The 20,860-nt window shown below is 40.9% G+C and overlaps 1 protein-coding gene and 1 pseudogene across 1 annotated transcript; both read right to left on the reverse strand.

Moving 5' to 3' along the window:
• Positions 1-545: 545 nt before the first annotated feature.
• LOC116330535 lies at positions 546-7,488 on the reverse strand (annotated as a pseudogene).
• Positions 7,489-7,522: 34 nt separating this feature from the next.
• LOC116335517 (major histocompatibility complex class I-related gene protein-like) lies at positions 7,523-20,512 on the reverse strand. Its single transcript, XM_039607597.1, has 5 exons — positions 20,459-20,512; positions 15,586-15,858; positions 14,971-15,249; positions 13,505-13,825; positions 7,523-7,533 (listed from the first exon to the last, which is right to left on the reverse strand). Exons 1-5 carry the CDS (start codon positions 20,505-20,507, stop codon positions 7,523-7,525), a joined length of 933 nt encoding a protein of 310 aa, XP_039463531.1. The 5' UTR covers positions 20,508-20,512.
• Positions 20,513-20,860: the final 348 nt, after the last annotated feature.

The raw sequence follows: 20,860 nt of genomic DNA on the forward strand, positions 1-20,860 counted from the left end.
CGATTGCAGCTCCAATGTCAGTGGGATTCTCTGTTGAATAGAATATGGAAGGACTTTAATAATAAATTTGTGCTGTTACTTAAAAATAAGTGAAGAACAAATCAGTAAGGACCTGGTAGTTGATGCATCTTATATCTCTGATTGAAATAATAAGATTTATCAGTTCCACAGTTGGTACCTCATTACTTTTTGCTCACTTCAGTTATCTATCATGTGTCCCCTCTTCAGTGAACCATCTTACTGAGTTGTTAGTAGTAGAGATTTGATTGGTAAATGTGGTAAAATTGGTAAAAGGTCAACCTATCCAATATTGTCTCAAGCAACTTACACCATTATAGAAAGAAATCATCAATCAATTAATACTCTGTGTGAAAGCACTTTGCAAAACTGAGCAGAAAAAAGAAAAGTTGACAGGAAGAAACAGAATCAGGGCCATGACATGCTCATCTGCCAGAGCAAGCTGGGAGAAAGTTTCGAGTGAAAAGGTGATCATGGAGACACAGCAAGCAACATAACACATAACACAGGAAGAGATAATTGGGCGGTCAGGTCTTCAGACCTGGAACATGAAGTCACAGAGTCAGAGACAAATGCATAAAGGAGAGTAATTTGTGTTTGCTGTCTTTTGTACACAAGACAAAAAGTTTATTCCATTCATTTCAAGGGTTTTGATGTTAATATTATTATACTATTATAACAACTTGTATTGATGAATGATTACAGTGCTTGGTGAGAATCTTGTTGTCCTCTTCTAAATAAATAATTCTAGTGATTATGTGGAACTACTGAGTGCCAACTCAGTATGATGCTTTACGTTAATACTGTAGTATTAATAACTACCGTGTAAAAATGCTCCAGTCTTACTCATATTGGTCCTGATCACTACTCGGTCCAGTTTGGTGATGATGTCATTGTTCACACTATAGAACTGAAACACACAGTGGTACCTCTCCCAGTCTTCAGGTGTGACTGATGAAACACTGAGATCAACACTTGTCTGAAAGGTCCCATCATTGTTGGGAAGGATCTCTCCCAGATCCACACCTTCATGAATCTCCTCTTCATCTTTCCTCCAGAACATCAGGGCTCTGTCAGGATAGAAACCTGTAGCGTGGCAGCTGACTGGAGAGGAGGAGAAGACTTCTGAAGGAGAGACACTGAAGGAAGAACTGGAGAGAGACAGGCAGTTGTTAGATTGTCGTTTGAATTTGACTCCCTTTAAAAAGCCATACATTTTCTCTTTTACAACCAGTGGCGGTCCTAGCCAAACAGGCTAGGACCGCCACTGAACTGAATTTCACAAGAGAAACATACGCACACACAGATATGAAGAGAGAGAGAGTATGCATTGTATGCAAACGGCTACCAAACAGCCATCATAATTCGTCATACAGTGAGAACAGGACAAATCAACAATTGACAATGATTAATTAATATTAAAATCTGTAACATTGTTTCAGGATGACCTGCCATTATCCAATGACACATCTGCTTACCTGTATATTTTGCTCATTTCTCCTCCTCTTCTTTTCTCTTTTTTTCTAAACTGAGCACCTGATGGCTTTGAACCCAGGATTCAAATCATGAACACATAATGGGCTTGGATTTACAACATTATGAATGAAATGTGCTCTATTTGGAAGCAGCAGGTCTCCCTCTCCTTTCCACGGGTTGTGTGTGAGATTTTTTTTGTTATTGATCCCTTTACCCCGAGTCCTAAAGTGTATATTTATTTTCTTACTTTTCTTATATTTATTGTTTGTTTACTTGCACTGCTGTAAATGGAGCCTCGTCTCGTCTCTCTATATACTGGACTGTATGTAGCGGAGATGACAATAAAGTTTACTTTGAATTCAGCAGCAAGCAGGCACACCAAGGAAAAACAAATTATTGCAAATTATAAGTCTGTATCATAATGTCTGCTGTTTTCGTGTTTGTTGGTTTGTTTTAATTTTCTTTTATTTTGCGAGTTGGTTATTAGATGCTGCTCCAGCCAGCCAGAGAATCCCCCGCCCTCTCCTCCCTGTGCAGCAAGCAGCAGGCGCACCTCGCAAACGGAGGGCGCCCTTACTCCCAGCAAATAAGTGATAGAAAACCGATCGGTGCCTATGCCATCCCCAGTATGCGCTGGCATGACGTCGCGCAGCATGAGTACGAGTAATTTTTTTTTTCTTTTTTTTTTTTTGGGCCGATGCCCGTTATGCCACCCCCCACCACGATGCCGCCCCGGGCAACCGCCCGTATCTAAGACCGCTACTGTTTACAACTTCACATGAGATTCTGTAATTTTACCTGCTGTCTGCAAAAACTTTCTCCTGTAGTGGACATACTTCTTTAAAAGCCCAGGGCATTCATGCATGTAAAGGTTTTTATTGTAATTTAATGTAGGATTTTCAGCATCCCATCTCAGTTTGGTGATGATAGCCTGTGGTTTTTTGGAGCGATCCATGTCAGTGTCTGTAGGTCCGATGATAGAAAGTCTTCTCCATCATATCCATACTGCTTGAACCCATTAATCTTTTCAGTCTCATCATCCCATTCACATCCAATCATCCTTTGCAAAATATGAACACGTCTAAAGAGACACGGTGACAAAAACCACGGGAAATTAGTGAGATGTCAGCAGAGCTCATAGCCGATATCAGATCTTTGTCATCTGATACAGACACAAAAAAGAGGATCTCCTGTTACTCACATAAAAACCAGCCTATCAACTTAAGGACAGTGTCGAAGTGTCACTTCTTTCTGCTTTTATTCACTGTTCTTATTTTCTTTTCACTTGTCTTCATAAGCAGTAAATCTCATTACTATCTATTGCATTGTATGCAGTAGATAGTAATATGTATACATATATATATATATATAAGACTTATATATATGTATACATATACAGTGGGATGCAAAAGTTTGGGCATCCCACTGTAGATAGTTTAGTAGATCCGCCTTTTGCAGAACTTACAGCCTCTAAACGCTTCCTGTTGGTTCCAATGAGAGTCTGGATTGTGGTTGAAGGTATTTTGGACCATTCCTCTTTACAAAACATCTCTAGTTCATTCAGGTCTGATGGCTTCTGAGCATGGACAGCTCTCTTTAACTCACACCACAGATTTTCAATAATATTCAGGTCTGGGGACTGAGATGGCCGTTCCAGAACGTTGTACTTGTTTCTCTGCATGAATGCCTTAGTGGATTTTGAGCAGTGTCGTTGTCTTGTTGAAAGATCCAGCCCCAGCGCAGCTTCAGCTTTGTCACTGATTCCTGGACATTGGTCTCCAGAATCTGCTGATACTCAGTGGAAACCATGTGTCCCTCAACTTTGACACTATTCCCAGTCCCTGCACTGGCCACACAGCCCCACAGCATAATGGAACCACCACCATATTTTACTGTAGGTAGCAGGTGTTTTTCTTGGAATGCTGTGTTCTTTTTCCTCCATGCATAATGCCCATTCTTATGCCCAAATAACTCAATAACTTTATTTTCATCAGTCCACAGCACCTTATTCCAGAATGAAGCTGGCTTGTCCAAATGTGCTTTAGCAAACCTCAAGCGGCTCTGTTTGTGCTGTGGGCGGAGAAAAGGCTTCCTCTGCATCACTCTCGCATACAGCATCTCCTTGTGTAAAGTGCGCCGAATGGTAGAACGATGCACTGTGATTCCATCTGCTGCAAGATGATGTTGTAGGTCTTTGGTGCTGGTCTGTGGGTTGACTCTGACTGTTTTCACCATTCGTCACTTCTGTCTATGCAAGATTTTTCTTGGTCTGCCACTTTGAGCCTTAACTTGAACTGAGCCTGTGGTCTTCCATTTTCTCAATATGTTCCTAACTGTGGAAACAGACAGCTTAAATCTTTGAGACAGCTTCCTGTATCCCTCCCCTAAACCATGATGGTGGACAATCTTTGTCTTCAGGTCATTTGAGAGTTGTTTTGAGACCCCCATGTTGCTACTCTTCAGAGAAAATTAAAAGAGGGGGAAAAGTTACAATTGACCCCCTTAAATACTCTTTCTCATTATTGGATTCACCTGTGTATGTAGGTCAGGGGTCACTGAGCTCACCAAGCCAATTTGAGTTCCAATAATTAGTTCTAAAGGTTTTGGAATCAATTAAATGACAACAGTGCCCAAATTTATGCACCTGCCTGATTTTGTTTAAACAATTATTGCACACTTTCTGTAAATCCAATAAACTTCATTTCACTTGTCAAATATCACTGTGTGTATCTCCTATATGATACATTTAACTGACATTTTTTATTGTAACAACCAACGATTTATACAGGAAAATAATGACTTTTAACAAGGTTGCCAAAACTTTTGCACCCCACTGTATATGGTGGCTGAGCAACAAGCCTTTATATCCAAAATTACAGGAAATCCCTTCCTTGTAGAAAGCACTTTGTGTCATCAAAACAGAGTGAGCCATTGATGCAGTACTTTTGTGTCATGGTACTAGGTGTTCCTTGTTTTCACTTCCTTTTTAATTAAAAAAATTATTTTTCTTGATTATTATTATTATTATTATTATTATTCTCTAACTTGGTCCTCATGCATGTGACCTAAAACTCAATGTCAGTATTCTGTAGTGTATATGTTGGAGAGAGGAGGCAGGTGAGGCTCTTGCTCTGACACGTTGTCTGTTTCACCTTTGATTTGACCAAGTATTGCAACCCTGTGACAGCCCAGCCCTGTCAGTATTGGCTGTTGGGTCTGCTTTTTGCTAATCCTTTTCAGGCACTTCTCAGGTGCTTCTCTCATCTAATAAAGGAATTTACTTCACCTGCTTGGTAGACAATATTAGCTGGCTTCATTTTTGCCAGACGGCTTTGGTTGGTTTTCATTAGCTTTGATATGCAGGTTATAGCTCAGTGCTTGGTCATATTTTGTTCACATTTTCTCAGATTATGAGTAATAAATTGGCTAAGTGAAAAATGTTAGTGTCGCTCTGTTCTTTGTTATGCTCTGAATGAGCCGAGCATAACACCCCATATTCTGTGTCCTTTGGTAGATTCTGATTTTATAATGATATATAATAATAAGCTTTATTTATAAAGCATACTTAAAAACCAAGGGTATCCCAAGGTGCTTAACATGTAACATAGAAGATAAAGGGAAGATAACAGAAATAGGACCAAAGCAAGTACTAGGTATGCAAGCAGATAACTGTCACTGATACATAGAAGAAGCAGCAGATACAGAACAAACAAGGAATTAAATGAGCATAAAAGTGCATAATGTAAAAACACAAGTGAAATGTTAACTAGAGGAAAAGCCAAGATTCAATAAGTGGGTCTTTAGTCGTGATTTAAACAGTGCAATAGAATCAGAGAGGGAGGTTATTCCACAGCACCAGGTCAGCCAGAGCAAACGCAGGGTCACCCAGAGACTTCAGCCGAGATCTAGGTTGCGTCAGAAGTAGTTGAGTAGCAGACTTAAGTGTTGTAGAAGGAATATGTGGCCTGAGAAGTTCACTAAGATAACTCGGCGCTAATTTATTAATAGTTTTGAACGTAAGGAGTAATATTTTAAATTGAATACGGCAATTTATGGGCAGCCAGTGCACGCCAGCTAGAACAGGAATAATAGAGCAGAATTTCCTGGAACCGGTCAGGAGGTGGGACACTGCATTTTGGACTGTTTGCAGTCTAAGGAGAAGAGAAGAGGGAAGACCTAAGTACAGGGAATTACAATAATCCAACCTGGAGGTCGCAAAAACATGAATAATAAGGGTGGGTTTTGATAATCGATTTATCGATTAAAATCGATTCTGGCTTGGATAACGTGATATCGATTCATTAAAATCCTGAATCCATTTTTTAATATTAATTTATCTTGCCCGAAACTCCAGAATCTCAGATGAAACCTCACAACATTTCAACAACCACCAAACAGCTAAAACAGTAAATGAGAGCAGGTACACGGATTCTGCACAAAGATGTGAGCACAAAGTGCGGACCCGCGGATCAGAATCAGTGAGATGTCGCCTTTCTCACCCGAAGGCACGGACATGGTCGGGGCTGAAAGCCGCCAGCTCGCTGATTCTGATGCTTCGGCGGGTCCGCGCTTTGTGTTTACGTCCTTTTTGCACTGATTCTAAAGCTGTTAGTTTTATCTCTCTCCAAACAATATTGACCGAACCAGCAGCAAAAGAAGATCCAAACTACGCTTCACATAAATATCGTCATGAATTCCCTCTTACTTTTGCTGTTTTGCTTCCACCACACTTCATGCACAGCTCTTTCTCTCTCTCTTGCGCTATACTTCAAGAACAGTTTCCCGTCTAAAAATCTGTTTTCTGCATTATTGGCTTGCACGCACAAGTCTACCGTTGTTTACAGCGCTGTCGGCCGCTGTTTTTTTTTTCCTTTTACTTACTTCCGAAAAGAAAGCCTCATTTCTGCTGTTCAATAGGCTTCTGAACAAATGTAAACTTTTTAAAATTATGCAAAATGCAAAACGCTTAGCCGTGTCTCTAATAAAACCGCTGTAACGTCAGAGGTAAAGTTCATATGTTGATTAATGGTTTTCTTTCGTTTTTGATGTACTGCAGAATATTTTTTATAAAATCCCAGGCCAGGAAAATCACCTTCATGTTTTTCTGTGTTATATCTTCAGCTACTTTGACACAAAGGCATCTGCTGTGATGCTCACACCTTTGATAAAGTCGCGAGTGTCAGCTTCCTTTTTATAGATACAAAAATATGTAAATGTACTGATCTGAATTATAATATTTCTGGCTGTCTCAGGCAAAATTTTCCAGACTTAAATCGAATTGAATCGAATCGAATCGAAGTAAATCGAATCGTGGATGGAATCGATTCGGGACCTTGTGAATCGGAATCGAATCGATTGTAGAAATCAGTGATGATACCCAGCCCTAATATATATATATATATATATATATATATATATATATATATATATATATATATATCCTGAAAAAAATAATCAGTGGGAAAAATTGCAAACTGGTGAAATTGGTGCAAGGCACTATTTCCATTGAAAAGAATGGACATTCAAAGTTTGATTTTTTTTTTTTTTTTCAAAAGAGCCATGGCTTGAAAAGTAAACACTGAATACTGCAGTAATAAAGGCCCTGAAGTTGAAAAGTGGCAGAAAAATAAGCTACTGAAACTTTACCAGTGTTGGCTTAAAAGAAAGGATGGTACATATTTGACGAGGTAAACATGTTGTTCCCACATCATAACTAGAAAACTGTTCAATCGTACAGTCTGTTCCTGAGAACCAGGCCTTCTTTGAAAGGCTGTTCCTTTTGAGCTCCATAACCAGTTTCTATAATACGTCAAAGGTATACTTCAGTTCCAGTGGGTAGGTGAGGTTCAAAGTGTACATTAGTCCAAACAGCATTGCAGCTGCTAGGGTATAGTTATCCAAATCCTGCAAGACTCTCTGGCCTTCAAGGACTATCCTGATGGCATCCTCAGGGATGCCACTGGCATCTCTTGACTTTATGATGTAGATTCCCATGGTTGTTTCCCTATTAGATTGTTGGATAATGGCTTCATCTGTGGCCTGGAAAACGCAAAGTTCCAAAATTTAATTCAACAGAACACTGGTCAAAAAACCTTATACCAAATTTTATTTTAATCTGTGTCACAATACCAAAAAAAATGTTAACATTAACACATTAGGTGAACAAAAATGGATTCATTACAGCATGTGATTTGAGTCCTCAGAATGCTCAAAAAGGTAATGCATTTCTGAAGTGAAATCTCCATGCAAAGAAGCAGAATATTGTCAGAGCATGGAGAGGTGTCCAACTATGAACTCAACACATGGTCCTAATGCATGTAAAAGAAAAAAACGCACCTATGGTAAATTTTGAAAATCCCAGGTGATTTGCAACATCATTCTGGCATAGAGTGACAAGCAGCATTTTGTTAAAATCATTATTATTTTCCTGTCTCTCTATAAATCAGTTAAAATAATTTGTTGGGTTTTTTGTGTGTTTAACATAGTGTAAGCTGTTGAACTTCTCTGCCAGAAGTTGTCATAATTTATGTTATCAGTACATTACATTCACTGCCCTAGAACATGAAATAAAGCCCCACGTCATGCACTTTCTCTTCTAATGAGTACTGCAGGCCCTTCATAGGTGTCATGCACCAAATAAAGTGACTTTAGTGAAGACACCCCCCACACACACACACACACAGCCCACCCCCACCGCAAACTAGCTTGTTTAACTGTAAAACATTTTAGTTACAACCAGTTAACTAAATGGACACAAGTTTGTTATTCTGCATTCACTGAGAAAAAACAAGCGAAAGTGACTGGGCACTAACTAAAAAAATGTTAATGCACATAATATTGTCCCGCAGCTTAAGCTAGCATTATCTTTAGTTAACTTAAGGAATGACTTGTTTTTTTCATTATATTGCTCAACAGCAGTTCATGAGAAAACTTCCCCATCTAACGGATGTTCTCTTTGTTTCCCCTCAAAAATTTAGTTTTAAGTTTACCTCGACAAAGTAAAGCTCAGCGCCAAAGGTAAACAAAGCGAAGAAAAAAAAAATGGCAGACCACCACACTGAATTTTCCCTCGCAGAACACACCCTGGGGGGTGGAGTTTCAAAAGAAAACATAACTATTTTCTATTATTTTAATATGACTGGTTTTCAAAGACTGAACATCCTTCTTAAACAAGTGAAAGGCGTGAGATTTAATTATGTTTAGACCAAAAATATAAATGATTCATGTTGGATATATGTACTGCATTTTTACTAATTTAACAACCTCATCATTGCATTAGCTTTATGCTATAGCATTACGCTTACATTAGCTTGAAGCTCAAGGTCGTCATTTTATTTAATTTCTTTTTCTGGGCTCACAAACAGGACACACAGCATTTAGATAACCGTTACACTGAATCTTGGGTCTGTGTTGAGTCTTCCAGCTGCTGACTACAGAAGCTAGATTAACCTTTCAGCATGTTTATAGCGGCTGTGGCTATGTGCTGGAAATGTTACCGTGTGTGAGCAGTCACATTGGCAGCAGACATGTTTCAACAAGCTACTCTTATCCCGGCCCTACATTAGCTTGTTTAATGGTTAAGACACTGCAGGTACCACCACTTACTACAGACACAGATTCAAGTTTGTAATAGTCTGTTAATTTAGACTGAAATAATATACAAACAATATTAACTCACATTATATATGATAATTACTAATTTGCTTATCACATATATATATATATATGTATGTATATGTATATATATATATATATACATATACATATATATATTTAGACTTCTCTCAGTTCCTTAAATTCGATTCAATTGTCTAAGCTACACAAAAGCGACACATTTGATTCTAAGGACAAAAAATGTCAGTTTTTCCTTTATGTTATGACTTTATTCTGCACTACGTGCTTTCGATTTATATGTTCGTCCTACTTGATAGCGCTACTTGCTTTTACTATTCATAGCATCTTGGACAATTCCACAGTTTTTCATTTCAAAGGTATCTTGCTACTAAAGTGTGTGTGTGTGTGTGTGTGTGTGTGTGCGCGCGCGCGCGCGTGCGCGTGTGTGTATACATGTTCAGACATCTTTGTGAGGACAAAAAGTTGGCATGCTTGTGGGGACCAGCAGTCACTTATGGGGACAAAATGCCCTTCCGCATGAAGTTGAAGTTGAGGCTCAAAATGTGGTTTTCGTGTCAGGGTCACAATTAGGTTGTGGTTAGGTTTAGGCTGAGGGTTAGGATTAGGCATTCATTTTTGATGGTGAAGGTTAGGGTAAGCTGCTAGAGAAAGCATTATGTCAATAAGATGTCCTCACTAAGATATGAAAACAAGTTTGTGTTTGTGTGATGTGTCTAACTTATCTTCTCTCAGAAGCCCATCTGCATTATAAACTAATGAATGATGCTAACCTTTCAGAGCTTCAAAGATATCTTTCTTGCAGCAGGAACTAAAGCAAAACTGGACTTTGCAGCACACAGCAGATTCTGGAAATGATTGTGCACTCTGAGAGAGAAAACTGCTCCCCAGCCTCCTCTGAGGACTCCTCCATGTCAGTCACAGAGGTAGAAAGACACCAGCTAGATTTCAGCTGTCTGAAGATGGATGAAGGAGCGACAGGATGGACTTGTCCATCTCCAGATTTTGGTGTCCCACACAAGACTATACTATGTCCCAGCACTCTGAGGTTTGATCCTGGGATACTACACAGTGTGCCACTATGCCATGAGTAAACTGAAGTCCGGCTTTGCAGATCCCTCTCATCAGTAAATATAAGATATATTTTTTGTCATATGGGTCAAATTCATTAAGATTTTAATGCTTAAAGAAAATCATTTTCCTTTAAGACCAAAGACTTATATGACCCAATTAGCAGGAAAATAAGTAAGTAAGTAAATAAAGGTTTATTTATATAGCACTTTTCACAGACATATGTCACAAAGTGCCTTTTGGAATAAAAATGTCTTTAGCTGATTTTTAAAGGTCACCACCGAGTCCAAATTATAATGGGTCCAAAAATTAACGTCAACATATACAAAGTTGTTGGTTATGACTTAGCAGTAGCTGGTAGTGGAATGGATACTGTCTATAAAGACCTCGAAAAATAATAAGGGGAATTTGTTCCATCTTTTTATAACTTGAGCATTGTTTATTAGTAAATATTTACAGTACAAACAAACAAAAAAGAATTCCAACAAACTGAAAGCAAAACAAACAAACAAACAAAAACAGATTAAAAACAAAAAATAAAAAATAAAAAATAAAAATTATGAAACACTATTGATGGAGTCAGTCTGATCTGATTTAGTTTCATCAGTTTGGGAGTGCTGTTGGTAAATGGTCCATGTCCTCTGGTCAGCAAGCAGATACCTTGAAATAACCACAGGATGCTATAAAATAATAATAATGATTAAAAAAAATCTATACACACGTTAACTTGTAGCCAGTGTAGTTCAACAGCTCCTGCAGTGACATATTCTGGTCTCTCACTGTTTTGCAATTTTCAGGTAGAAGCTGCAGTGTATAAGTGTCTGAGTGAAGCCAGCATAAAGTCATTTACAGCAGTCAAGGTGAGAAAAAGATGATTGAATGTAAATCAGTGACAGACAGAAATGATAAAGATGTCCTTTTCTTAATGAAACAAAACAACATTTATTTTGACAACAAACTAAGCTTACTTTTAATTTTGAGACAAATAATTAAAATTGATGAAGGAAAGATCTATAACCGTGTGTCATCTGCATACCACTGGTGAGATATACTGTATTTTGAACGATCTTGCTGATAGCAGTGCACCAGGTTCCTATTTGACAGGTATGAGCATAATACATATAGAACATGTTTAACTTTTTTGAAAACAACTGAATACTCACACGCCAGACAGAAATACCAGAAATTAAAGAACTGTTATCAATAAAAATAGAATAGAATAGAATAGAATAGCTTTTTATTGTCACTGTTACAAGAACAGTGAAAGGCAGTTTGGCATCTCTCCATGTGTGTGAAGTACACAATAGCGTAAGTATTTACACAATGACCAATTTACATTTACACAAGAAAGATATGTACAAGTTATACATACACCTGCAAACATACACGCACATACATACATATATGTATATATACATATTTGCATCCGTACATGCATACACACACATATTTCCACATACACGCTTACATCTATATACATACACATACATGCCATCTAACTAGCAGGTGCATTGAGAGGTGCAGTGTGATCAGTGATATTGCACATTGAGTGTGTGGCGGGGGATGATATTGCACATTGAGTGGGGGTGGGGGTGCTGTTGGAACTATACTAAATAATGTTATAATAAATAAAGTTTAAAGTGGTAAGGGTGTTGTTTGCATTGAAGTATAAACAGAAATACGATTTATAAATAAGGTGTAATGTCCATGAGTGTTGGCAGTGCAGTTATCCTCCAATCAGGGTGGAGGTAGGGCATGTTTGACAGCCTGTGGGTAAAAACTTCTGTTGAGTCTGTTTGTCTTCGACCTGATGGACCTGTAGCGTTTACCAGAGGGAAGGGGGAAAAAGTGAGTGTCCAGGGTGCGAGGGGTCTTTAATGATGATGCTGGCTTTCTGCTGAAGTCTGCCAGTATAGATGTCTCTGAGGGAGTTAGTGAAGTGCCGATTGCCCGCTCTGCTGCCCTCACCACCCGCTGCAGTTTCCTCTTGTCCTCCGCAGTGCAGCAGTTGAACCAGAGTGTGCAGCAGTAAGTCAGAAGGCTCTCAATGGTGGAGCGGTAGAAGTTTACTAGCAGTCTTTGGGGTAATTGAGCCTGACGTAGTTTCCTGAGGAAGTACAGCCTTTGTTGTGCTTTCCCTACCTGGTGGGAGATGTTTGTGGACCAGGTAAGGTCGGCCGAGATGTGGACTCCGAGAAACTTGAAGCTTTCTACCCTTTCTACCTCCTTCCCATCAATGTAGAGGGTAGAGTGCTCAGATCGCTTTGTTCTTCTGAAGTCGATTACCATCTCCTTGGTCTTGGCTGTGTTCAGATGCAGGTTGTTGTCGTCACACCATTGCTTCAGATGCTGAACCTCCTCTCTGTAGGCTGAATCATTGTTGTTGTCGATCAGTCCTATGATGGTGGTGTCATCAGCAAATTTTATAATGGTGTTACTGGTGTGGATAGTTGAACAGTCATGGGTGAAAAGTGAGTATAGGAAATAATGAAATGATCAACAATCTTGTTCTTCTCTGCTTGTTACTTGTGTATGTGTTGGTGTGTATATTTGTCTATAGGGTGCTGTGTTTGTTGACGGGGTCTCTGGATTCAGTCTCTCTGAGAGTCCATAGATGTTGCCCAAAGCTGTAAAGTTCAAAACACACTGTTACTCACACTGCTGTTGGAGTTGCTTTTATATGCAACACCATTAATACAGAATAAATAAGAAAAATAGTTTACTTACTTTGTTCCCTTTTTCTTTCTGGAAATAGAAAGGGAAGAAATATTTCAGAATGCCAGAGAAATTCTGTTTTGCAGTTTGTATCAGAGTATTAGCTCAGCTCATCTGAATATCTCACCTCTCTTCTTTTTGCAAACATAAAATCCAATGATGACGAAAACAACAGAAACAACCACAGCAGGAATGATCATCATGTATGAGGACCTCTCTGCTCAGTCAAAACAAACAAACCAGATAAAATGTGTATAAGAAGCAGGTTAGAGTAGAAGTACATCCATCCATCCTGTAGTATTATTCTAGTTCGAATATAAATCCCATAATGGTGAGGGGAAGTAAATAATCTCTCAGACTCATATACCATGACATATTTTAGTTAAGCAGAGCGGACACACTAAACTTATGTGGCTGACTTTTAAAACCTTTACAGGAGCTCTGTGTATTATGTTCCCTGACTGTTGAAATTTTAAATTTATTTAGATTCTGCTTGAAGCCCAAACAAAAAGAGAATAAAACATTCAAACACCACAATATCAAGAATCCACAGTACAAGCAAAACAAAATGAATCAAATGATTTTCTCTCACCCTTTGTATTGCTTTCAACCCAGTTGGTTCTGATCACTGTTTCTTTCAGGCTGGTGATGATGTTTTCTTCACCATCAGAGAGATGAAACACACACTCATATCTGCTCCAGTCTTCAGGTGTTACTGATGCAACATTCAGATTAACACTCATCTGGAAGGTCCCATCATCGTTGGGGAGGATCTCTCCAGGATTCACACCTTCATGGAGCTCCTCTCCATCTTTCCTCCAGAACATCACGGCTCTGTCAGGATAGAAACCTGTAGCGTGGCAGCTGACTGGAGAGGAGGGAGTCTTCTGGAGGAGAGACACTGAGGGAAGAACTGGAAGAAGGAAAGGAATTCAACCAAAACCTAATATTCAAAACAGAGTCGTTAGAGCCAAACAATCATCATGTTAAGTCATGTCAAGTTTATCTGTGTAGCACTGTTCAGACAGAATGTAATTCAGAGTTCTTTAGAGAGGGGAGGATAAATACAAGAGACATTTAAAACATCTAATGTATACGATGATATAACACATACAGCTTTTCATCACCAGCTTTCAGCAGCTGCATGAGGCTACAATATGACATCTTTTAAACTAAAAATAACCCGAAACACTCTGAGATATAGTAATGAAATTGTGAACACAAGAATACTTAATACTTAATGAAAAATCACGAGTTTCAGTTCATGTCAATAATAATCTTTCAACCACAAACATAATAAATATTATCTTAATCCATCCACCAATTTAAATATCACCAGAAGCCAAATTCACCACCAGGTGGAGCTAAAAGGGAAGCTGCAAAATGGCTCATCCACTGTTTGGAAACCACTGATGAACTACAGCATCACTGAATTAAAATCTATCACTGAACAAGTTGACCTGCTGACGGTAAATTTTACTCACAAAAACATTAAATTACTGTATAAAAGTTCTCAGTCAAAAGTCAAAAGGAGGTTATTAAATGGTACTGTTGAAACTTCCTGTTTCATTTTGACTTTTCTTGAGACATTTCACTAATTTCCTCATGTTGTTAGTCCTCTTGTCTGTTATTCAGAAATCAGTCGCAGTACATCATGCTGGAGGATGTCTCAGTTCCTAAAATGCATATGAACAAGAAAGGAGGCTGGAAGAGGAGCTATAATCAAAATGACCACGGTGAGAGATGGGCTCTTCTTTTTTTGTTTCAATTATTTAAGATGATCAGACTTTCTGCCCTTCACTGACTCTGTGTGTGATTGAAGGTATGATATCTTGTCACATTGCAGAGAGGCCCTAAATATGTATATAAGATGTTTTTGATCCAAAACCTAAAACTGCAGTTATCAGGAAAACGTCATATCAGTTTTCATACATTCTAAATCATTAAATTTCAAATCTACTTAAACGTTTTTGCCATTTTCTATTTCAATGATAACTATTTTTCAAAAGATAATACAAAGTAAAACAAACACTACTGCATCAGGTCATGTGATTTTACCTGTTCTCTGCAGAGAGCTGTTGCCACTGTCCACATACATCTTCAGCCACTCTGGACAAATCTTAGTGAGGATTTTTTCACGGTCTTTCATTCTGGTTGTGTCAGCATCCCAACTCTGTTTGATAATGTCAGCCTCTGGTTTCAGTGCGATCCACGTCAGCGTCTTCAGATCCAATTTAAGAAAGTCTTCTCCATCATATCCGTACTGTAAAAGTCCCGTAACCTCTCCGGTGTTTTCATCCCATTCACAGCCTTCTATCATCTGTAAAATGTGGACGGCTGAGGCGAGAGAGAAAACAGAGATTGCAGCGAACATCTGAAACTCAGAGGCTATAAACTCTAAGAAGCACAATAAAGACATAATGCAAGACATAAAACAGAGATATGATCTATAATTTTTAAAGGTAAAATCTTAACATTGTTAATACAAGACTAAAATTGAGAACAATTATTTTTATGAATTATGTTATTCTTTTTAGGGCACACTAGTGAGGTTTGATGATTACAAAAATAAAATAACTAATTATGCTAACAATCTTTACATTAATCAGTGATGTTTATGCATATACATGATTTATGATGATTTGGCAAAACAAATAACAGAAAACACTGCACCTCTGCTTTGGTTTAACTGCTGCTTCAAACTAGAAATCCATAATCTGAACAGATTTGGCCGATCCACAAAACAATAATCAGTGAGCGACTCCAACATCTGAGGGTTGGTATCTAATATTTTCTTCGCCCAGTCCTGTCTTGCTTCCAGTATCTTGTTGCTGCTGTCACAGTAGTAAGCCATCTGAATGCCATCAATTACTGGGAAACCCACAAACTCTGATATGTTTGGGTTTCCAGAGGAACCAGTGTCAAAACTAACCAATGAATGTTTCACTGTGGGACAAAAATGTTTATAACAAGTAAATAAAGCATATAAACATTAATCGGAAATACAATTAATTCAGTATGATTCAGTTAAAATATGATCATAAAGTTTTAGAAAAAGTGACATAAGACTCTACAAGATCAATCAATTATGAAGTACAATGATATGTGTTTTGAGTACTTACAAATGTGTGTACCCAAACCTGAACAAATAATGATGATTAACGCATTTATAAGTTTAGCTTCATAAATCTGATCGCTGACACTTTCAAAAGCCTCCCTGTGAATAAGAATGTTTATGAATATTCGTGGCATTCTTTTTGCTAACTTACAGAGCATTAAATGCCAGTGCACAGATCACCTGATTATATCACCTGATTTATTTGGGAGGGATAACAAATGTAAGATGCGTTCATGTGCTAATGGATACTGGATGTCCACCAGATTCCTGCGTTTCTTGGTTTTACAAAAAAAAAAAAAAAAGACTCTCATCAGCTCTCAACTAGATCACATTAACCTTAACGGTGATGTCTGTTCTCTCATCTGAGCACTGACTCGTTTACCAGCTCAAGAATGTCCCCCATGTTGCAGAAGCTTTTTTAAAACATATATTAATTTCCATATGCTTTTCATATGCTCCATATGTGCAGTGCATCCATCCATCCATCCATCCTCATCCGCTTTATCCGAAGTCGGGTCATGGGGGCAGCAGCCTAAGCAGAGAAGCCCAGACCTCCTCTCCCAGCCACCTCCTCCAGCTCATCCGGGGAACACCAAGGCGTTCCCAGGCCAGCCGAGAGATATAATCTCTCCAGCGCGTCCTGGGTCTGCCCGGGGCCTCCTCCCGTGGGACATGCCCGAACACCTCACCCAGGAGGCGCCCAGGGGCATCCTTGTCAGATGCCCGAACCACCTCAACTGGCTCCTTTCGATGTGGAGGAGCAGCGGCTCTACTCTGAGCCCCTCCCGGATGGCCGAACTTCTCACCCTATCTCTAAGGGAGAGGCCAGCCACCCTTCGGAGGAAGCTCATTTCTGCCGCTTGTATCCGCGATCTCGTTCTTTTCGGTCACTACCCACAGCTCGTGGCCATAGGTGAGGGTCGGGACGTAGATCGACCGGTAAATTGAGAGCTTCGCTTTTACACTCAGCTCCCTCTTCACCACGACGGACCGGTGCAGCGTCCGCATCACTGCAGCCGCAGCACCAATCCGTCTGTCGATCTCCGGCTCCCTTCTCCCATCACTCGCGAACAAGACCCCGAGATACTTGAACTCCTCCACTTGGGGCAGGAACTCATCCCCGACCCGGAGTGGGCACTCCACCCTTTTCCGGCTGAGAACCATGGCCTCAGATTTGGAGGTGCTGATCCTCATTCCTGCTGCTTCACACTCGGCTGCGAACCGTTCCAGTGCGAGCTGGAGGCCCCCACCGATGAAGCCATCAGAACCACATCATCCGCAAAAGCAGAGATGAGATTCTGAGGCCACCAAGTGGAAGCCCTCCGCCACTTGGCTGCGCCTAGAAATCCTGTCCATAAAATTATGAACAGAATCGGTGATAAAGGGCAGCCCTGGCGGAGCCCATCACCCACCGGAAACAAGTCCGACTTATTGCCGCAATGCGAACCAAACTCTTACAACGGTTGTATAGGGATCGAATGGCCCGTAGCAGTGGGCCAGACACCCCATACTCCCGCAACACCTCCCACAGGACACCCCGAGGGACACGGTCGAATGCCTTCTCCAAGTCCACAAAACACATGTAGACTGGTTGGGCAAACTCCCATGCACCCTCAAGTATCCTCGAGAGGATAAAGAGCTGGTCCAGTGTTCCGCGACCAGGACGAAAACCGCATTGTTCCTCCTGTATCCGAGGTTCGACTAACGGACGAACTCTCCTTTCCAGCACCCTGGCATAGACTTTCCCAGGGAGGCTGAGGAGTGTGATCCCCTGTAGTTGGAACACACCTCCGGTCTCCCCTCTTAAAGATGGGGACCACCACCCCGGTCTGCCAGTCCAGGGTACTGCCCCTGATCTCCACGCAACATTGTAGAGGCGTGTCAACCAGGACAGCCCCTACAACGTCCAGAGCCTTCAGGAACTCGGGCGGACCTCATCAACACCAGGGGCTCTGCCACCGAGGAGTTGTTTAACTGCCTCAGTGACCTCGACCCCAGAAATTGGCGGGTCATTCCCTCATCCCCAGACTCTGCTTCCTCCTCGGAAGACGTGTCAGTGGGATTAAGGAGGTCCTCAAGTATTCCTTCCACCGCCTGACAATTTTCTCAGTCGACGTCAGCAGCGCACCGCCAGCACTATACACAGTGCAGGTAGAGCACCGCTTTCCCTCCTGAGACGCCTGACGGTTTGCCAGAATCTCTTCGAGGCAGTCCGAAAGTCTTTTTCCATGGCCTCTCCGAACTCCTCCCACACCCGAGTTTTTGCTTCAGCCACTGCCCGAGCCGCATTCCGCTTGGCCTGTCGATACCTGTCAGCTGCCTCTGGAGTCCCACAGGCTAACCAAGCCCGATGGGACTCCTTCTTCAGCCTGGTGGCTCCCTTCACCTCTGGTGTCCACCATTTGGTTCGGGGATTACCACCACGGCAGGCACCAACCACCTTGCGGCCGCAGCTCAATGCAGCAGCAGCCGGCAATGGAGACGCTGAACATGGTCCATTCGGACCCAATGTCCCCGCCTCCCTCGGAATGTTGTTGAAGCTCTGCCGGAGGTGTGCGTTGAAGATCTCGCGGACTGGGGCCTCTGCTAGACGTTCCCAGCACACCCTCACTCACGCGTTTAGGTGCACCGGGTCTGTCCAGCGTCCTCCCCGCCACCTGATCCAACTCACCACCAGGTGGTGATCAGTTGACAGCTCAGCCCCTCTCTTTACCCGAGTGTCCAGAACATATGGTCGCAAGTCTGGTGATACGATTACAAAATCGATCATCGACCTGCGGCCCTAGAGCATCCTGGTGCCACGTGCACTTATGGACACTCTTATGTTCGAACAAGGTGTTCGTTATGGCCAAACTGTGATTTGCACAGAAGTCCAATAACAAAACACCACTGGGGTTCAGATCAGGGAGGCCGTTCCTCCCAATCACGCCCCTCCAGGTCTCGCTGTCGTTACCACGTGAGCATTGAAGTCTCCCAGTAGGACAACAGAGTCTCCAGGTGGGGCACCTTCCAGCACCCCCAGGGACTCTAAGAAGGCTGGGTACTCTGAACTGCCACTCGGCGCATAAGCGCAGATGACAGTCAGGACCCGTTCCCCGACCCTGAGGCGCAGGGAACAAACCCTCTCATCCACTGGGAAAACCCCAACGCACCGGCAGCAAGCCGGGGGATATTAGAATACCCACCCCAGCCCGCCGCCTCTCACCAGGGGCAACTCCAGACTGAGACAGAGTCCAGCCCCTCTCCAGGAGACTAGTTCCAGAGCCCAAGCCATGCGTGAGGTGAGCCCGACTATATCTAGCCGGTACTTCTCAACCTCACGCACTAACTCAGGCTCCTTCCCCACCAGAGAGGTGACATTCCATGTCCCTATTGCCAGTCTTGGCAGCCGGGGATCGGTCCGCCAGGGCCTCCGCTCCTGGCCGCCGCCCGACACACATGCAGTGCATCTAATTAGTAAATGTACCTGATCTAGTTGAAGGGGTGACGACTTATTGTAATTATATAGAAAATAAAACATTGATTCTCTTTGTCTTGATGCTTGCTTAAAAAAACTGGTCAGAAAATCCCAGAGAGTTGATTCTGTTCGTCTGGACGTAGCGTTCTCAGAGAGAAACGTTTCATCACTCATCCAGGTGACTTCCCCGCTCTCAGCTGACTGCAGGTTTCCCCAACCTTAAAAGCAGCATAACAACCTTTGATTCTGACCTTTTACTAGTCACAGAGTTTGGGAATGGCTGCAATCATTTATCTGTGAGCATGACAGTTTGAAAAAATAATTGTTAGGCAATTATTCGAGTTTCGGTTGTTATGCAACTTTACTATTTATAAGGTTGGGGAAATCTGGAGTCAGCTGAGACTGAAGAAGTCACTTGGATGAGTGATGAAACGTTTCTCCCACTGAAAACACTACGTCCAGATGAACAGAATCAACTGTTTTATTTGAAACAAACCCCGCCCCCCCCCAAAACCCCAAAACAAATATAAAAATACAGACAAAGACCAAATATTCCAAATGTCTACAACATTCACATTTATAAAGAATTTTTTGTGTTCATATTCCTTTGTATGTGGACTGGAGCACACATTTATGAGTACTGAAAACTGCACACAAATCCTTGTACTCATTTATAAATCTTAGTTAACACTTGTTTATGACATCATACACATTTGTAACCCTGCTGAGACAAATTTAACACTTTACAAATAGGACAATGAAAGGAGGAACTACTTCCCAAACTGTCATTTCTCATTATACAACTTCGACCACTGCAACTTAACAATACTTTACACATACTATACACAGAGTGCTTCTTACATTTCTTCAGAGCCCCACTGGTAAGCATAAGGAGAAGTAAATAAAATGACAACTCATTAAAAAAGCTGTAATGATAATGTAAACTATTATTATTCAAAGTATGATCTTACCTGGACATACCACATTAGAGCAGAGGAGTAATATATACACAGTCTTCATGTTGCTTTTGTTTTGCTGTGTTTATCATGAGACTTTGTTTTTTCTTGCCTTCAAACTGTGGTAGAGCCAGCCCTCACAGGAAACTACCTGATTTCAAAATAAAAGCAGCCTTCTGGTGATTGTGATTTTGGGATTAAAACCAAATCATTTAGATTGTAATAAATTATAACCTATTAAAAAATACATAACAATATACAGCACCTTAAAAATAATACATTTAATTTGTTCAAGTTACAAATGAATTTGTTTCCACCGACTAATTTCACTTCAGAGTAACAGCATACATATTCAAAATGTCACTCAATATTAAGCACTTCATAATTGCATAGATTAACTATTTTTCCTCTGCATTC

The sequence above is a fragment of the Oreochromis aureus genome, unplaced genomic scaffold, assembly GCF_013358895.1.
Source record: "Oreochromis aureus strain Israel breed Guangdong unplaced genomic scaffold, ZZ_aureus HiC_scaffold_101, whole genome shotgun sequence".
NCBI lineage: Eukaryota > Metazoa > Chordata > Actinopteri > Cichliformes > Cichlidae > Oreochromis > Oreochromis aureus.